At 33.6% G+C, this 15069-nt stretch overlaps 1 protein-coding gene across 1 annotated transcript in view; it reads right to left on the bottom strand.

Annotated features, from left to right (window-relative positions):
- The window catches only part of FAF1 (Fas associated factor 1), a 471948-nt gene that overhangs the window by 201966 nt on the left and 254913 nt on the right, over window positions 1-15069 (bottom strand). Inside the window, exon 8 of the mRNA XM_032302621.1 lies at window positions 6962-7048. Within this exon, the coding sequence (XP_032158512.1) occupies window positions 6962-7048 (87 nt within the window). The remainder of the gene's footprint in view (window positions 1-6961; window positions 7049-15069) is intronic.

Here is a 15069-nt window from a genome sequence, read left to right as displayed (position 1 = left end):
TGGGGCTCATGTGTTTCCTTCTTCAGAGTCCTGCACTACCTATTGTCTAATATCTGAAAATAGTTATATACCATATATTTTAACCAGTCTTCTAGTTGTTTATAGAAAGAAGAACATTTTCATAGCAGTTACTTTTTCATGGGAAGAATCAGTAGTCTACATGTTTGGGATTTTAATAAACTGAAATCAAGATTCACAGCATCAGATCATAGTGCTTGTAAATTTCCTATTGGGGAATGTCTTGTTTCCATGTGTTTGCCCTCATATTTACTGGGTAAATATGTCCCTTGAATGTTTCATCCATCCTCCCGAATTTCTCACTCTCTGTTCAGGGTATAGTCCATTTCACAACTTTTCATTGCTTTTAAAATCAAACTTTCTTCTGCTTTTAAAGCTGTTCTTTCTGGCTGTTTAGTCTTTGCCTGTGTTATTTGTAAAAGACTCTATATGTTGACAAGGGCAATGAATGCTCTGAAGCTATGGAGTTTCACCACCATCAGAAGCAACATTATCTATAATCTTGCCAAATAAAGAAAGAGCCAGTGAAGACATTCAAAGACTGCCTAAATTTGTCTGACCTAAGCCAGGCCAACAGAGTAATTTAAATAGCATAAAATGGCTCTGAAGCTACCCAAAGAATGCTTCTGATTCTGCATGTGTATGTGATATAAAGAAGGTGCTTACCCAAGGGAAAAGGAGCTAATGTTTGTTGAATGCCTACTAAATGCCAGACATTACACAAGGGGTTGGCAAACTTATTCTGTAAAGGTCCAAACAGTAGATATTTTAGGCTTTGTGGGCAGGTGGTTTTGTTGTAACCACACACCCCTACCATCAGTTATAGTGTAAAAGAAGCTGTATACAATACATATACAAGTGAGTGTGACTGTGTTCCAGTATAACATTATTTACAAAAATAGATGTTGAATAGATTTGGGCTGACAGTTGTAATTGCCAAAACCTGCACATTATGTGCTTTACCTATTAGGTAAAACCAACTGAAATTGTTAATATTCAACTATTTCATTCTTTAAAAGTGGCAATTTCATGTTTCAACCTGTTATGTTAATCCATTTAATCTTCACAATAGACTCTCAAGGGTATCAAGAGCATCCTCATTTTGCAGATGATGAAACCAAAATTCATACCTTAAGTAAACTACCCAAATAAGAGCAATATTGTGATTCAATGAACTTGGATTACCCTGCTCTGACACACAGACATGCACATGTTGGTATGAAACAACTTGGTGTCACCCTGTCCCTCCAATTATGTTTTTCTACTTGCCACTAAAGAAACATTGAGGTTTAAAAAAAAAAAAAAAAAAGATTTATTTATTTATTTTATTTGACAGAGAGAGAGATCACAAGTAGGCGGAGAGGGGGAAGCAGGTTCCCTGCTGAGCAGAAAGCCTGATGCGGGGCTCTATCCCAGGACGCTGAGACCATGACGTGCGCTGAAGGCAGAGGCTTAACCCACTGAGCCACTCGGGCACCCCGAAACATTGAGTTTTGATAATTTAATTTTTATTAGAAAGAAAATAAACCCGATTCTCAGTTTTTCAAGTTACTATCCTCATACAAATTCACTGTTTAGTTGTTTATTATCACAGATGTCAACTTAGTGGAGCTCTGAACAATTCAAATGACTGAATGTACTCTATGTTTGATCCTTATAAAGCATAGAAAGATCAAGACAACTGTTCTTACTCTCAATTTTTAGAATTTATAAAAGAGAATTAGAAGAATACAAATTAAAATACAATCAAATATCCCCTTCTCTGGGAAGTCCTTTTTTCACTACCCCCATCTGTCAGCAAAACTGGTTGCTTCCTCTTCAATGATCCCTCTGCATTTACATAAACTTCAGTTGTCATTGCTTATACATCTGTCTCACACTGTATTTTGCAGTCCCTGAGGAAGGGATCTGAACAACAGGACCTTATTCTTGCAACTTTCAGGGCCAGCATGTTTACTGGCCTATAAGAGTTGTTCTACAAATGTCAAGTGAATAAATAGATAAAAAACAAACAAACAGTAACAGCCAAAAGTTAACTATGTTAGACATTATCTTGTATTGACTACTTTAATCTTCAAAATAAACTTAAAGGAGTAACTATATTTGTAACTACTGACTCTTTCCGTCTTCACAATACCTCTAGGAGTAATTATCTCTCTTCTACAGTTACAGAGACTGACACCAAAAGACGTTAATTGTTTGTGGTTATTCAGATGGTAAGTAATAGAACCAGGTGAGAGGAATAAAGGAAGGAAAGAACCAAAGAAGGAAAAATTAAAATAATTTAAATAGAAGAACAGAAGGGCATCTGGGTGGCTCAGTCAGTTAAGCATCCCCCTCTTGGTTTCTGCTCAGGTCATTCACGTGTTGTGGGGTTGAGCCCTTGTCAGCCTCCATGCTTGGCAAGGAGTTTGCTTGAAGGTTCTCTCCCTCTGTCCCTCTCTCACATGGATGCATGCACTCTCAAATAAATGAATAAATCTTTTTTAAAAAATAGAAGAAAGACTTTTAAAAAAATAGAAGAAAGAAATATAAACTTATTTCTAAGAGGGTTGGAGAATGTGGCTTGGGAAGAGGCATATAGGCAAAGTTTCTTAAAGAAAAGTTTGGAGGAAAGAAATTATTGCTCCAGGTATTCCAGACAGAAGGAATAGTATGATTAACTGACACAGAGTAGGACAGAGTATCACATATATTTCAAGAATAGAAAAATGAGTAGTTAGCTAAAGCTGAGAAATATATGTTATCATATTCAATCATTGAGAAATATTTACTGAGCATTTATTCTGGGCCTATATGGGAAAATAAACCTGGAAGAGAAATTTCAGATCCAAGAATGAAGGGTTCTGAGTGCCAGCATAAAAATCTGTACATAAATCAGCAAGTATTGGGCTCCCATTGAAGATAAATAAGTAAGGCTGAATGTGATTCATTCTGGACTTCAGAAATGTTAACCTTGCAACAATGGATGGAATGACTATAGTGGAAGCTTATGAGTTTACTTAGTAGGTAATTATAGTGTAATAAGTATGTGGTAACTGTGAGAGTCTATTCAGAGAGCAGCTCCCGTAAAGTGGAGGGCAGGGATCCAGTGGCAAGGGAATGTCCATAATTTGACACCTGTCAAACCCAGTGCATCAGGGAGGTTACAGAAGAAAATGGTTTCCGTCACAAGGATCAAAGCAGATAAAATACTCACATTCACAAATTCTTTTTATTTAAAACTACGAAAAAGAAAGAGGGATATGTGTGTGGGTTTTGTTTTGTTTTTATTTTACAGAAGAACCATTGTGGGATGATTCTGCCTATAAATGATCTCAATTTCAATGTGAAAATATTTAATATGCAACTTTCTGATTCCTAACACATGCGTAAAGAATTTCTCAATAGGCACCCGGTGGCTCAGTTTGTTGAGTGTCTAGCCCTTGATTTCAGCTCAGGTCATGATCTCAAGGTCCTGGGATGGAGCCCTGTGTCAGCCTCCATGCTCAGTGGGGAGTCTGCTTAAAGATTCTCTCTCCCTCTCCCTCCATCCCTCCCCCACCTCAAATAAATAAATCTTTAAAAAAAAAAATTCCTAATTTCTAAAATTCTGAGTTAACATTCCTTTAGCCAATGATGGACCCACAGAAGCCCATTAGTAAACTCAAAAGAAAAAATAGTACACAATAAAAAAGGATTAAACCTGAAGGATTAAATTGGGTTTGCAGCCATTGCTGCACCACCTCTAGCTCACCCAGCTCTAGCTGAAGGAGAAGGGGGGTAAGTAAGGAGGTCTCTATTCCATGGCTCCTACAAAGTGGACTGGAAATCCACTCGTGGTAAAGCACTGAGGAAACAACGGATACAAAACCCACTAGCAAGAACGCACCCTCTCCTAGAAGGGGGAGCAAACCTAATCATTACAGGCCTGATATTATGGCACTCTGTGAAATTAGGTGTTATCAGCGAACTTCTGATTCATAAACTTCCCTTCCAGGAGCTGGTGCAAGAAATTACTCAGGACTTCAAAGCAGATTTGTGCTTCTAGAGTGCAGCTATTGGTGTTTTGCAGGAGGCAAGTGAGGCCTATCTGGTGGGCCTTTTTGAAGACACCGACATATGTACTATCTATGCCAAATGGGTAACAATTATGCCAAAAGACATCTAGCTAGCATGCCACACACGAGGAGAATGTGCTTAAGAACCCACTATGATGGAAAGCATTTCATTCTTTAAAAAAAAAATTCTCTTCTTCCTGTTATTGGTAGTTCTGAATGTTAGATATTTTTTTCCATGGGGTCAAAAGATACCTCGGTATATGACTGAAAGTGGGAAAACAGAAGACAAAAATCAGGTACTGACAATTTTTCCATTTTCATTTGTGTGTGAATTTATTTTTTATTTTTTCAGTGTTCTAAGATTCATTGTGTGTGTGAATTTTTAATATAAATGGAGGGATGTAAACCATTAATGCAAGTCAAATATTTCAGTGAACAAGTTTCAGCAGTTCAACTTTATAACATTTATAAATAAAACCGCTAAATACTTTGCACAATGCCAGCATTTGGATTTTTTTAAAAATGAGTGAATTTTCTTATGATGGCAACTAAATGGTGTTCGTAGCATTTTTATCATACAGTGGATTCCATTCACTCACTATACTTTCCTGAGGTGTCCTACATGCAAGTATATGTTTTAATATGGTCTCTCTTCTGTGCTGTTCCTGTAAGTTTTCTATTAAAATATATTAAACTATAAAAAATTTTTAATTGAAAAAAGGCAGGATTTTTCTTCCTTTGTGTAAGCACTATTAAAATTAGAATTTTAAAAACTACTTATATTCAAATTGTCTGCATTATAATAAGTAAGAAGTCTAGACATAATTCAGAGTGTTAAAATTATTTCTACTCTCTGGAAACCAAGAGCGTCCTTGTTAAAGTGTAAAATGAGATTTCGCCTACTTGCAACTCCTTGTTCTCACAGCTGAACTGTCACAGCATGAAAACATTCCCCTACTGGTGCAGCTTTAGATACCTATTTCCCTGGTGAAAGAGTGCAAAAGGAACTGAAAGAGTTATTGACAATTCATACAGTATCCCATACCCCATTAAAGTACAGCTACAAGCAAAGAAAATATTTTAACTCTGAAGGGAGATGGGACAACAATGTTTTAAATGACTGTTGACTTCACTGAGTAGCATTGAAAATGTCAAAAGAGTGTAGTCTATCATGTTGGTAAGAGACTCAAGATTATACAAGAATCTAATTATAAGAAGTCTATTTCTTTGCCCTGTTTGCTAAGTCAAAGGTTAATGAGAAGTACGCTAAAGAAAACATCTCCTGTGTTATTGCAAAAAACTTCTCATACAACATAAAAATGTAAATGAAAAAGTATTTTAATCTAGTTCTCTCCATTAACTTTTTAAAAAATAGCTTTTGAGGTATAATTTACATGCCATAAAATTTACTCATTTTCAAGTGTTCAACTCAATGATTTTTAGTAAATTTACAGAGTTGCCACAATCTAATTTTAGAATACTTGCATCATCTCAAATCCATTAACTTCTTGATCTATGATGTTTCCATAAATTCATGGAAGCCACTGGTATCTAAAGTTACTATATATTCAAAGCCACACAAATATCTGCAATTGAGCAGGGAAAGTGTAAACTAACCTCACTTTTAATGACCTTTATAATCAATCCTCTACTCTGGCACTGGGAAGAAAATGTTCAGGTGCTTTCTCTGAAAGTTAAACCATTCTAAGTATTAAGTTATGGCACACTGTCTTGGAAAGAAATTAATTATATTTTTGTTGGTAACACATTTCAGGCTGTTTACACAGCTGACATTTCTCAGCTGTACCCAATTCATGCCCTAAGCTGTGAGGACGATCTTGTTTTGTAGCAGATGCCTCCACTTGAGTGATTTAAATAAGTAAAAAAACACCATCGCCTGCAACAATATAGATTAAAAGCACCAGCTTTATGAGTTTTTATAATCCTAATGAAAGAAAGGTTTCATGACATTTCTTTGGCTGGGATCTTCTTAGAAGACTACAGTTATAAGCCATTTTTGCCAAAACCTAAGTACTGGAGCTAGTGGATCTGCTATGGCACCAGTTAAAAGCAGTCTGGCCCCAAACATCTTTGTTGTATCAAATCATGCAGCTCAAGGCAACATTCTGCCAATGTGGCAACATTTGCTCTAGGGAGGTGTGGGCAGGCATCACTTCACAGGTTCTGGGACAAGGTGCAAATATGAATAATGAGGCAAAAAGAATCAAGTCTCTTAATGGAGATTCCCTCTTGTGTAAGCTGTGACTTAGAGACAACATCAGGTAGTATTACAGTCTTTAAAACGGTAAGTTTAAGCTGAGACAGGAAGTGTTTCAAAATTTACAATAGGATAATCATCATAAATAGATATAGTAACAGGTAAAAATGGCAGACTAAATGTTTTCCTCTAGCTTATTATGGCAGTGAAAATTATGGGTAGTTTAAGAAAAAAGGGCCATTAATATTACTATAAAAATTAGCTTTTTAAAAAAGTACCAACCTACTATGGGAAATGTAGTTTTAAAATTAAAATAAAATATACTGGTAAGGTTGATTTTGAGAAATCTGTAATTTAGGAAGAAAAATTTGTGCTTAGGATATTTCATTAGGAACGTCTAAATATATTCTTTTCATTAAGGAAAAAATTAAATCAAGTAGCATCAAATTCCTGATATTGACACTATAATATTACCAAGAGAATGTTGATATACTTGGTTTATGATATCTGTCCTGCAAGTAAACTCAAATGATCACAACTCCTTATTTTGACATTATTTGATATATAAAGTTCTTTCAATGGAACATTCAAAGCATTTGATTCTGCTTATTATCACAACCAATTAGACTGAAAGTGGCAAAAGAGAGAACAGAATAAAAAAACTGATAACTCAACTGTCACTTACCGAGTCATCTGTGGCAGAAGTTGGCCAGCCCTCCCATAATTGATGGCGAACAGGAATACTCGTAAGGTCATACACATTTCTCTTTACCTATACAAAGAAAAAGATAGCACAATTAAAATAAGGTTTTCCCGCGACTTATGATCATTGGCACTTATGTGATATTCATGTACTTCCTTTTCTCTTCTGGATTTGAAACAAAAATTTGAAACTAGGAAAACAAAAGTCAAAAATTCTGTAAAAAAATTTAAATCAAATTTAAAAGCAGATTCTCAATGAAAACTAGGTGAAATAAAGATTTAATAAACACCTCCCTCTGCCGACTGTTTTTATATTCCTGGATGACTTCAAGTTTCTTTTTAGTCAGGAAACTTAAGGTACACAGTTCATCTATGATGGACTATAATTTTAAATGTTAATAATGTATCACATCTTTAAATGATTCACCATGTGCAATAAACAAAAGATACACTTCAAGTTTCTCTGTAGGTTTTGTTGTTTGTTGTGTTTTATTTTTTGGAGAGGGCAGGAGGAAAAACCTGAAGTTATCGTTATTGTTTGGTGTAAGTTTCAAAAATATAAAAACTTAATAAAGCAGCACAGATTCTTTGGTATCACCCCAAATTAAAAACTATTTCAACAGAATATTTATTAACTGAGAGCCATCCATTAATATACTATTTAGGCTCTTCCTGAAAATAGGGTAATGATACATTTTAAATATGGTTAAAGATGAAAAACTACTTTCCTCAACATGCAACATTATACCTTTCATTTTAAAAAGGACAGGAGATAAGTAATTTCTCCAAATAAAGTGTTGGAAGGTTAAACTCTATGTTACCCAGTAATTAAGAGGTGTCATATCTGTCTTCAGCTTTACTTACAAATAGGATACAGAAATTCTATTTCATTCTGAATGTATTTAATTTAAAAAAATAAACAAGACCTAAGAATAGAGAGATCACCTATCTTAACTAACTCTTCAAGTTAGGTAAAGGGATACCTGACTGCAACAAGTAAAGCTAGTATTGAAATGTTGCACATAACCTGTTCTGTGATGCTGCTTCAATATGGAAAACAAGCAGTATTCATTCATGTTTTAAAAATGCAGAAGCCTAAAGTATCATGTTGTCCCATTACAGCATCTTGTATCACATTACTGTTTATTATACATACACACATCTAAGTTATCATTCCAGTGAAACAGAGATATATATTCACTGAGGAAAAGAAAAACAAAACAAAACAAAACATGGAACTCAATCTATTTTTATCTCTAATGTACACCTGTGAAAAAAGACTAAGTAAGTGAGAACTGAGGAGCTTGGGGGCATGGCTTGATCCCCACTCAATTCAAACAAACAGCTTTTCTTCAGAGGTTCTTAGCAATGGCCAGTCTACCATGCAGTATTTTGTTTATGGTCAGTTGCATTAAGTTTGGAAATTTTCACTAGTTATTATCAACCCGACAATTCAACCAAATGCAACTAGGCAAACTTCTGACCACTTTCACTAGCCAAGACTATTTTGTCATGCTTAAACATTAGTGCTCTTAAGAAGGGTGTTCCATAAACCCAAAACATTATATTAATGAAAGAAAGGGAAAGGACGGAAAAGGGATTACGAGGAGACTTTAGGCCTCAACATAAAAAAAAAATTCCTTTCTTAAAAGTTATTTTTGAATTCTGTTGTCTAGATAAGCTTCCTCAGCTATTTGGGGAAGGGGGATAGAAAAAGACAAGGCAAATATTTACCTCTGTTGGAAAGGTGGGAAGCCTACCCCAGCACTGAAGAGTATACACAAATACTATGGGTTGAATATATAAACAAATAACTCTGGAATGGGATTCTTTAAATTCCACCTTAATTCCAAAACACAACAATATGGTATTATGAAATAAACAGTATTTTTCTTCTTCCATTAACTCATCTGTAACCACACTGAATTGAATAACATTCCTTTGCTATTCTAAGCCTGAAAAGCATGTTCTGGCTATAGTGTTATGTTGGTATAAAGCACAACGCCAGACTGATGTGCTGAACAAAAGTGATCAAAGTTAGAGTAATGTTAGCCATTGCACAAGTATTTGGCTTCATTGTTCTTCCCAGAATGACATCTGTTAAGCAACTTGTCATAGAATAAACTGGTTAATGTGGACAGAACTTGGCTGAGACAGTACAACGTAAAGCATTTTAGGGAAAGCATATTAGGCTAATGTTTGATTGTTCCAATGGAAAAACTAAATTGGCAGAGTTTCTGAGATTAAATGAAAAGAATCATGTGTTAAACCACAATCACTCAACAACAATTTAAGTGAAAACAAACTAGTCTTTCAAAAATAAGTCCCTATTCTATCAATGTTGTAACCATTGGCAGATTTTACCATTATATGAAAGAAAGGTAAATGATAATGATAGCAAAAGTACAAAATGAGAGATGGTTTTACTAATGGAGATATTCAAATTCCATTATCTTCATTGATGGTTTTACTTAATTAAAAATTTATGTCACAATCTTGTAGAGAAAGAAAAAAATCCTAAATGTACACAAAAGTAAAAATGACTCTTCTAAAAAATCAGTATTCTAGGAAACCTGAATAACAAAATACAGCTGTGTATAAAATGATGCAGATGAGTTTAAGGTCACCAGGAATCAAATGAAGAACACAAGTTCTCTCAGAGAGGGAAGAAGGGTGGAGAAACAGAGAAGGAGAGTGAGAGGCTGTGGGGAGAAAGGCAGGACTAAAGGGAAGGGAGACAGGGGACAGGGAGGAAGAGAAATAAACTGAGAGACTGATTTGAGAGATCTGACAGCACTTGAGAGAGGCAGAAAGAACACATACACACACACATACAAGCTGGGATGCTGTAGCAGGCATACCCAGCTGCCATTATTGTGCTACTTCTGATGGAGTCCCATCTTTAGAGATTTGTGTTAAATTTCAGTTAAGGACAAGTGGCACTTCACACAGTAACATTTCCTAAGGGCCTTTTTGTCTTACACATTTTCTTTGATCAGCATTGGCTCAATAACATGCTGAACCTTCATAATCTTTTCAATTCTGGTTATGCATTAAGCTCTAAATCTATGAGATTTCAATCTGCTAAACTATGCAAATGTTTCAATTAGTTCTCAAGAAATTTAATAAATGCTTTGATTACCAGCTGAACATAAAGTTATGTTGCAAAGTATACTGTATAAGGATCAAGTATTCTAGACTGACAACACACTTTTCAGTTTGTTTCCAATATTTTCTAAAAGTATAGTTTCATCTCTTCCCATTGCTTCAGATAAGACAATTGTTTGTGACCAAGAAAAAAAAAATTAAATCAACCTGAAATAGTATAGAATTAATATAGTACTGATTTATTTGCTTTTCATAATAAACATCTATTTATTATACTATAATTAATGTATAAAACTAAGCAATGCTCTTTACTTCAAACTTCATATTCCCTCATGTGCAATTTTCAGTGATAAATATAGCACTGTGGAAAAGATCATTTTTATTATGACATGGGCAATATAAAATTATGTAAGATCTTCATCTCCTACAGTTTTCTTTTGAGTTCCATGAATTTTCAAATTATTTTATTTTTTAGTTATCAGAATTTCTTAGAAAAAAATTCTTAGGAAGTTACTCTGCTAAAGGCGAAGTTTTAAGGCTCAGATTAGCGTCAAATGAGTTGTTTGTAGCTATTCAAACTGAAATATAAAAAACTTAATAGAAACTTGTCTGCCTTAATAAAATCATTCCTTGTGTGCTAAACGTTGATCAAACTACTGAAAAACATTTCAGGGAATCTTAAATGTCATTTCGGTATTATCCTAAGAGAAAGCAGATTCTGAGAGTAGGAAGCAGATTCTGATAGTAGAAAAGGCACAAAGTTTGAGGTATTATGGCATAATGAGAGGAAAGAACTAGATTGATAATCCTAATTCTGCCCAGCAGTTATTGTGGGCAAGTTGGTGAAATCTCTCTGAGACTTAGTTTACTCAATATTAGAAGAGAATAAAACAAGATCACTTCTGATTTTCAAAATTTTAAAATTTTATGACAATATTGGGAATTAATCTTAGGAACAGGAAAAGAAGAGGTAACTACATGTAAGACAAGCAAATAATGTGGAAAAGTTTAAAATGAAAATGGAAGAAAAATAGTAAAGAGTTAATACATCAAAAAGGAAAACTGCAAATAATTTCAGGTAAGAAATATAGATTTATAATAAGTATTTATGTGAATTTTTTTCTTAGATGAGGAAATTCTTAGCTTCTGCTATTTATTATATTAAAAGTCTACATTTATTAAAAGGCTAAATAACAGTTTCTACTTACGAAATCTCATTTAAAAATAAAGCCAGTCATGTTGGTTTCCCAAATAACTATTCCATCAACCAAATGTTATCAGTGAGGTTACAGTTTTGCCAGAATACTACTAGCTAAGTGTTAAAATTGTAAAGTTCCATTAATTTATGTCAACATCTTTAAAATTTTGAAATGTGGCTCAGGATTCATCAGATAACAAACATTTTAATACAGCAAAAAAAGAAACAAAATGCTTAATTGCCATGGGATTAGAACAGCTATAAATTTATGAGCATCTAGTTCCTAATTTTTCTGAATTAAGAATACCATGACAAATTACAACTCTTACCAAAGAGCACCCAGAAACAGACAACTATCTCATTCTCTTATCAATCTCAGAAGAAAAAGCCTTTGGTTCTATTAGAACCTGAACTTATCCAAATTTTAATTCTATCAAACTTTGAACTCCAAGTGCTTCACACTATCAAAAGATGCTCTGGTTAGGAGTTTGCTAAATAGTAACTGCACTAAACAAATAAGTATTTGTGTGTGGGTGTTTAAATCAAAATAAGGCATACAGACTAGGCTTCCTTCCAGTTTCCTAGCAATCTTTGGTGCTCTGAAAGGCTTATAGTTAAGAAACCAATCATTCCTGATCCAGACTGGGCTTTGAACACATACTTCGTATCTAAGGATTTTTCTTTTTCTTCTTTTTTTTGAACATATTATATACTCATCACTGCAGTTGCAGATGGATTTGTTTTACTAAGATGCAAGTTAAAAGCCTCCTAAAAATCCTTCCTGAACAAAAACACTTGAAACCGGATGGTGCAAGGGGAATGAGAAGGTGGCATCAGTAATCAAATGTTAATTAGCAAGCTTTTTTTCCCCTTCCCTCAGGGCTGGCCTGTGTTGGAGAATTCAAATCAGAAATCAATGCTCCAAGTGTTTAACTATTACTTCTTCTCATTAACCATTTAAAAGACTCAGCAATTCTTTCCTCATAAAAACAGTAACTCAAGACATTTCTTTTTCTCAAATACCATCTTTCCAGAAAACAATGAAGATGTTGTTTGAAGAAAACTATAAAATTGAAGCTGCTTTCAATCAGGCTTTGAAATGACTGTATTCTGCACTTTAAAACATCTTTTGGCTCTAACTGAATTCTTCATTCCAACAACTGTAACTAAGTTTTGTTTTGTATACCATACTTAAAAAACTTACTCTACCTCTCACTTGTCAGCAAAGAAGTTTGACAATTAACATTTTAAGAGATGACTGGGAATGATGACAATAAAGCTAATCAAATATGGAAATACATTTGAATGCATATATTTGGAAACGAATTTTAACCATCCCGAAAAACTACCAAGGATAAGATTTAACATTTTCATTAGAAACATGGTTATATTCATAACTGCCTATCCTAAAATGTTGGTGTGGGTGAAAACGATAAAAAAAAAAAATTGCAAAGTTAGATCATATAAAATATGACTGAAGTGATCATTAAATTAAAATAGATTTGTATCTTTAGCTAAAGGTTAAGCCTGGATTTTAAAAGAGAATTCCTACAATGCTAAGAAAATGCTTGTAGATGAGCAAAGCTGAGAATATTCCACAAATAGTAAAGATACTAAATTTTAAGAGCTCTCTGGGAAAAAAGGGTTTTGAGAAACTATGAAATTGCAGAAGGTGAAACCATAAACAACAACAATAAATAGAACAATTATTTTTCTACAACTGTGGTTCTCAAAGTGTGGTACCTGGAGAAAAATATTAATATCACTTGAAAACTAGAAATGAAAATTTGGGGGACCTGTCCCAGGCCTAGTGTGTTGGAAAGTCTGGGGCCTAGCAATCTGTGTTTTAATGAGCCCTCTAAATAATTCTTACTAAGCCAAAGTTTAATAAGCACTGTTTTAGGATGTGTGAATCATAGGCTTTTCCAGGTAACCATGCCTCTCTAGTATACTCATTCTAAAGGTCTTTGAATTTATGCCTAATGCAGACATCCTTTCTGAGAATAAATATGATTAATAATGATTTGTTACAGAAATTCTAGACATGCTATTTTATTTGAATGATAAAGCAATTTTGTTAGTTTAAGAAATTAATGAGACACTCCACTATCTCTTTACTATAGACTTTATAGCACTGAAATAATTGAGAAATAATAATCTTCATCATTGGAAAAATCTGTGTTATTCTTCTGTTTTTCTGCCTTACCTTAAATGTGATTGCTTTCTGGGTATAACATATATTTGGACAATACAGTAAAACTGCAAATCTATAATAAATGATATATTGGTCACAATAAATAAATAATAAATAAATAAGTAAACTTGGAAAACACCTCTACACATCAGCTAAATTGAAGAAATGTTCCTAAATGTCAGAGAACCATGTTTGAAGCAATTGAAAAGGTAACCAGTTTTTTTGTTGTTGTTTTTTGTCACTCTTAAGCTAGCTGAAACAAGACCCAAAGGAAAAATAGCAGGAGGTTAACCTCATATCAGTCAATCAAGACCTTGTCCTAGACAGTAAGAGAGCAAAGTTTTTTGAACTATTTAATGTTCTAATAGATACAAATGTTTTTTAATGCCTGCAATAAATATACCAGTCACTCAGAAAATGCTCTTAAAATTTCCTCCTTTTAAAATAAAGTAAATCAATTTATAATTCTTTCCACAACGGAAAACACTAATTAAGTCAAAAGTCAATCCTAGAAATAACTAAACAATGATAAGAAGATTTTTAGGAATTTTACTTTAACGTAACCATTTTATAAAGTTCAATTTTATGTATTACTTTAAAGACTGTTTATGTAAATCAAGAAATACTTGTACATAAGAAATGTTTTGATTTTTAAGTCTGAATTTTAGTAGAAAATTTGATATGATGTCAGAAGCAGTGTATACGTTAATCTTAAGGACATAATCATATGTGTAAAACCCAATATTTAACTATAAGGACATTCACTGCTCCTTGTGTATCATCAGACATACACAAAATTGGCACAATTCTTAATATCCAGTAATAGTTTAAATAAATAAATGGAATACCATGCATCCACTACAATGATGGTGAAGAACCAGGGTCAGCAAAGTAGAGCCCAGAGGCCAAAATCAGTGTTTGTAAATGAAGTTGTATTGGAACACTACCACTTCCACTTGTTTATATACGGTCTGTGGCTGCTTCTGAACTACTATAATGGCAGAGTTAAGTAGATACAACAGAGGCTATATGGCCTACAAAGCCTAAAATATTTATTATTTAGTCCTTTACAGAAAAAGTTTGTTGACCTTGATATAGAAGAATATATACTAACATTAAAAGTTGTTACATATTAAAGAAAAACTGGGTTACAAAATTATGTAAATTTCTTTTATTAATAAGTTACATATATACACAAAACACATGTGTATATTATATTACATATATTATACATTTGTATGTATACTATGTGTACTCACAGAAAAAAGATACACAATAAAGATCAAATTTGTTCCCTCTGTATCACGGAATTATGACTTTTTTTAATCTTTTCTAAGTTTCTATTACTTCTGAAATAAGAATTTTTTTTACTTTTTTGTTTGTTTGTTTTACTTTCATTCAAGGTAAAGACATGCCCTTTGAGTCAGAACAACCTCGTTTTCATTTCAGCTGTGCTACTAATTATAAGTAAACCTGAACAAAGGAAAGGGGGAAGGCAAGAGAAGCACCCGAACATTCACTGAGTATCTTCTACAAACCAGGAACTAGGTTTTATATTAACATATCATCTTCACAACAACCTTTTACATAC

Source organism: Mustela erminea, chromosome 10, assembly GCF_009829155.1.
Source record: "Mustela erminea isolate mMusErm1 chromosome 10, mMusErm1.Pri, whole genome shotgun sequence".
Classification (NCBI taxonomy): domain Eukaryota; kingdom Metazoa; phylum Chordata; class Mammalia; order Carnivora; family Mustelidae; genus Mustela; species Mustela erminea.
The sequence above is the reverse complement of the archived record's forward strand: the minus strand, read 5'-3'. Positions and strand labels throughout refer to the sequence as shown.